The sequence below is a fragment of the Oxyura jamaicensis genome, chromosome 3 (genome assembly GCF_011077185.1).
Source record: "Oxyura jamaicensis isolate SHBP4307 breed ruddy duck chromosome 3, BPBGC_Ojam_1.0, whole genome shotgun sequence".
Classification (NCBI taxonomy): Eukaryota; Metazoa; Chordata; class Aves; order Anseriformes; family Anatidae; genus Oxyura; species Oxyura jamaicensis.
This window is the reverse complement of record NC_048895.1, coordinates 31,528,654-31,533,931: the sequence shown is the minus strand read 5'-3', so window position 1 is coordinate 31,533,931 and position 5,278 is coordinate 31,528,654. Positions and strand designations below refer to the sequence as shown.

Below are 5,278 nucleotides of genomic sequence, written 5' to 3'. Positions count from 1 at the left end.
ATAATGATCATACTGAGCCATCTTGAATCAGGTCCTTCTTCAGGATCTGTGCCATTACGCCTATTTCTATGAATATGCAAGTCTTTGCTGCAATTTCTTTCAAATTATCAGCTGAAGCAAGTATTCAAGGCTCAGCCCTAGCCAACAGGACTTTTAAGTGCCCCAGCTACTGATGTGCAATAGCAGAGACCGTGGAGCTCCTTCCCAGCCCATGGCTCTTGCAGGAGATTGTTTTTATGCAGAGCGTATTGATTTATTGCAAGGTATCAGGACTTTCTGAATGGTCTGGTCAGCTTTACATGCTTCGCTGACTTTTGAAATGAAAGCAAGAGAGCTTCTGCTTAAATCAACACTGTAAGTCACCAGTTTAAAGGTTAACACTTGATTGTGCAGCACAAGAAAGAGACACTTATCTTCCCGGTCCAAGGACTTCTGGTTTTCTGACCAGCGCCACATAACATTGTAACGGATTGTTTTGAAATACACTTTTGCAGAGATATAAACCAAACAGGGTGCAAGAGGACTGGCCTCCGAACCCCGGGGCAGGCTACGAGGCGGCTCGGGCCCCGCTTTCCCACACGCTGCGACTTTGGGGAGCGGTCACCCAGGCTGTCCTGTCCCACTTTGGGCAGTTTCCAAATCCCAAAGGGGAGTTAAGACATCGGCTCGGCCGCCTGTTGAGCTGAGCTGGAGCCGCGGACGCCCGGCTCCTGCTGGCGGGCATGGGGGCTGCCGCGGGCTGAAGGAGGGACGAGGCCTCGCCAGGTGCCCCGCAGGCAACGCGAAGCAGCTCCTCCAGGAGTCGTTCTGGGAACCCACAGGAGCGATTCCAAGCACAAAGTGTCAGGCCGACCCACGAAAAAAAAGGCGGGCCGCTGCCGCCAGCCTGTGTTGTCATACATTGCTTACGTTTGTTTTAATTTTAAACCCAGAGTCAGTCCAAGGTTTGTTACACAAACATATGGCACCCGTATTACATTCTGCCTCGTATTTATAGAAAGTACCGTGGCAGTCCAGACAGCGCAGAGATGCCACGATGTTAACAACATTTATTATTAGTCTGACAAAAGAACAAAAATAAGCCTGTAGAAACCGTGACTTAAAGTTTAAGGGATTGATTGGAATAAGGAACCAAAGCATGGAGTTGAGAGCAAAGAAAATCCCTCCAGCATTAACAAACACGCAGTCCCCAAGCTTCTGAGTTGTTTTGTTTTATAAATACACCCCCCAAAAGGTAGTTTGTTGAAAAACCCAAGCCCTGAAAACTGATTACCACATTTAACGCGGGGCCCGATTAACAGCGATATGCCCTGGGAGCACCCAGGCAGAAGCCTTCGCTCCTCCCGCCAAGGAACACAGCTTTTGGGACAAAGGGTAAGCCTTAATTATGCTTTTTTATTGCCCAAACTGCCATTTCCTCCTTATCCCAAACAAGCAGGGAAGGCTAATGGCACGTTACTAGCCATGCTGGCGATAAATGCCATTACTAGATTTTTCCATTCCATTCCAGCTGCTAAGACAGAAGCAGCAGGGGCCCGATCCTCTAGCCTTCTTCCTAAAAAGAAAGGAAGGGGAAAAAAAAAAAAAAAAAAAAAAAAGAGGGAAGCAGGACAGAGCACACCGGTGGCACCCGCGGGGCCGAACCTTCTGGAAGCATTTATTAGCTTTGGCTGCCGACCAGAGCTGGCTACAGGAGCGGGCCGGGGCCGCAGCGGGGCCTGGTTAATCTGCAGCCAGGCCCAGGCGCGAGGGGGGCGAGCGGGAAGCGCGGCCTAGGCAGGGCTCCAAGAGCTGGGGTTGTGCTGGTTTCTCGTTCCTTTTTTTTTTTTTCAAAAAAACTTTATTGGGAGAACTACAAAACATTTACAGTACAAAGTTTACAGTCTCACACAATTTGTAGTGAACTGACTCCCGAAAAATATATTACAACTCAAGTTGACTTATCCTTTAGTTACATTCAAAACATACTTCTGTTAAAGTAGTCCAAAAGAGTACATAGTGCTCAATCTGTACCTATGTACAAACAAAACTAAGCTACTGCTCATTCATCCACCGTCCAGGAAAGTTTCGGAAAACTCCCGACTTTCTACATAAGAAAAAAAAAATTACAAGTTTTGGAATTCAATTAAACAAGATATGCTCGTGTACTGTATAAAGTTTCAGATCCAAAGATGGCCTCCATTCTTACAAAATAAAGAGTGGTGAATTTTGCTGTAGTTAAAACCCATCCCTACATTCAAATTATCATCTCAAGCATTAAGAAAAATACTTATTTGGTTGAGAAATATTTAAGGCAAGCATGGACCCTCAAGAAGGCACTGTGAGACATAATACTGGGACCCCCAATTATTGCTACATACTTTGAGACTACATCACAGTGTGATTGGTGGAGTTAGGCAACAAGAAATACTTTTTGGTTACTTTAAACAACTCTGAAATTAGATTTGCCACTTTGAAGTCTGATTGCAAAGCAAGTCTTTTTTTGTTTGTTTGTTGGTTTGTTCCCCCCCCCTTCTTCTACTTGTTTTTCAACTCGGACGGGCTACAACCATTTACATTCTAAAAAACCCATAGAAATTGCTCAAACTACTTCCACAGCATCGAGACCGATTTCTATAAAGAAACCATGCAATCTTTCAGATTTACGTAAACAAGGAAAGAAATTAATGAAATAAATATTACATACAATCTCTTAAATTAAGAATTTTACTCATTTACAATAAAATAACCAAGTGAAGTTACAAAAAGGCATATATTACTGTGAAAAGAACACACTCCACATTTCGCCGATTAATAATGGCAATCATAATTTAAACATAATAAAAGAATATATATCTATTGCTTTTCATCATACCCGATAAATACAGTATGAACAAATTACCAATGTATACTTTTCACAAGATAATAAATAAGTTAAATAGTTTCATATTGAGTTGTGTGCAGTGACTCATTCATGCAATCAACTCAAACAGCTAAAAAAATTAAAAAAATCAGCAGTTATTCTCCAACAATTACAAACTAAACTCAGTTGAGTGCTTCCAAATAAAGCAACAACAAAAAAAATTGTTCTAAGCCAAACATCCACTAAGTGGTGGCAATGGAACCAATATTAAACTTTGGAATGAAGGTTTTAGCATTTGTTATAATAATAATATATAGATATATAAAAAAAGAAGGTTGTTATCAAGGCATATTCTTGGCAGGATGTTGGATTTCTCTTTTCTTAGAAAAAGCTTATAGGTTTTAGTTATGTTCTGTGTTTTTATTTGAACTGGATTGAAAGACAGGAACTGCTCGGTGGCTTTTCTGCGTGTGCCTGCAGATGTGGAGGAGCTGGAAAGGCAGAACCCGCACTCCCCGGATTGTTTGTTGCTTTCTGGTGGTGTCTTTGCTAACGCTCGTGTTTTGTTTTCTTTCGTGTTTTTTTTTCTCTGAACACAGATGGAATGGCTGCTGCTGCTGGTGCGTATCATAACTTGTCTCCAAAGAACAACAACGAAAAAAAAAGCCCAAAACAAAAATCCCCTTCTTCCAAGGTCTCTCTATAAAAATAGGTTTGTTCAGTTCACGTCACTCGCCCTTTCGCAAAACGCTTTTTTGTTCAGCTCTCGGTGTATATATAGATAGATATACGTATAAAAAACAAACAAAAAAAACAAACAAGAGAAGGGTTCTCTCTCTCTCTCTCTCTCTTCGCCCTGTGACTTACTTGCGCTCGCAGCTGCGGGGGGGCGCGGGGCCGGCCCGGGGGCGGCGGCGGGGGGCGCAGCGGGAGCAGCAGCGGCAGCCGCCGGCAGGCCTAGTCGTCGGAGATGGAGAGGCGGCTGAAGATGGGCAGGCGGCGGCCCGAGTCCAGGCTGGGCGACTCGGAGCCGCTGAGGGAGCCGGAGCTGAGGGAGCCGCTCAGGTAGCTCTCGCGGTCCGACAGCGAGTCCGGCGGGCTGGGCGGCGCGTCGAAGACGGGCGACTCGGAGAGGCGGCGCAGGGGCTGGAAGCTGAAGGGCGGCGAGGCGGGGGGCGGCGGGCAGCCCCCCCCGGGGGGCGGCGGCGGCGGGGGCTGCTGCTGCTGCTGCTGGCAGCGGTAATAGGCGGCGGCGGCGGCTGCCGCGGCGGCGGCGGCGGCGAAGCTGGGGGTGTGCAGGGCGAGGGGCGCGATGAGGCTGCCCAGCTCCTGGCCCGAGAAGGCGAAGGCGTTGTTGGCGCAGGGCGGCGAGAGCAGCTCCTCGCAGTACGACGAGGCCGAGGCGGGCGGCGGCGGCGTGCGCGACCCGCCGGGGCTCTCCAGCAGCGCGGCGGCGTCCAGGCGGCCGCCGGGGGGCGGCGGGGGCGGCGGGGCGGCGGCGTGCGGGTGGTGATGGTGGTGGTGATGGGCGGAGAAGCCGGAGAAGCTCAGGCTGTGGTGCAGCTTGGGCCGCTCGCTGCCCCCGCCGCCGCGGGGGTGCCCGAAGCCGCCGCCGCCGCCTCCTCCTCCTCCCAGGGGGTGGTCGCGGGGGGCGAAGGCGCGGAGGTCGCCGGTGCTGCCGGCGGGGTGCGGGGCGTGCTGGTGGTGGTGGTGGTGGTGGTGCGGGGGGGCGGCCGAGGCGGGGGGCGCGGCGGCCGTGCCCCCGCCGGGCGCCGGGCGGCGCTCGTCGGCGTTGTGGATGAAGTGGCAGCGGGGGCCGTAGGGGCAGAAGCCGATGGTGTGGAAGGTGCGGCACAGCTCGGTCTTGTACTTGGGGTGGCGGGTGAGGCTGCGCAGCTCGTGGAAGCCGTGCGCGAACTGGCACTTCTCGCCGTACTTGCAGGCGCCGCTCTCCTCGAAGGGGCGGCACAGCTCCGTCTTGTAGCGCGTCGAGTTGATGGGGGCCCCCCCGCCGCCGCCGGAGCCGCCCCCCTTCTGCTGCTGCTGCTGCTGGAGCTGCTGCATGAGGTGCTGGCTGCGCTCGCCGTTCTCGCTGAAGGAGCGGTCCCGGAACTTGTTCTCCTTGTTGAGCAGGGCCGTGGGGCTGCTGCTGCCGCCGCCGCCTCCGCCGCCGGAGCCCGTCTCCTTCAGGCTGCCGAACGAGGAGGAGGAAGAGGAGGAGGAGGAGGAGGAAGAGCTGGAGCCGGTGGGGCTGGGGAACTTGGAGCCGCCGGCCAGAGCCGGCAGGTTGCTGGTCGAGTGCCGCCGCAGGAAGCCCGGCGCGAAGCTGGAGCTGGGAGGGGTGACCGGGGTCCCCACGGCCTTCTTGTCCAGCATGCTGCTCAGGTTGGTCAGGGACTTCTCCGTCTGCGAGCGGGGCAGGAGAAGGGGACGGGG

The 5,278-nt window shown here is 52.1% G+C and overlaps 1 protein-coding gene across 1 annotated transcript; it reads right to left on the bottom strand.

Moving 5' to 3' along the window:
* Positions 1-3,653: 3,653 nt before the first annotated feature.
* Positions 3,654-5,272, bottom strand: ZFP36L2 (ZFP36 ring finger protein like 2; the record flags this gene model as incomplete). Its single annotated transcript, XM_035321670.1, has 1 exon — positions 3,654-5,272. A coding segment is annotated over one exon (1,473 nt), but the record flags the coding sequence as incomplete, so codon positions are not given.
* Between the last annotated feature and the right edge of the window lie 6 nt (positions 5,273-5,278).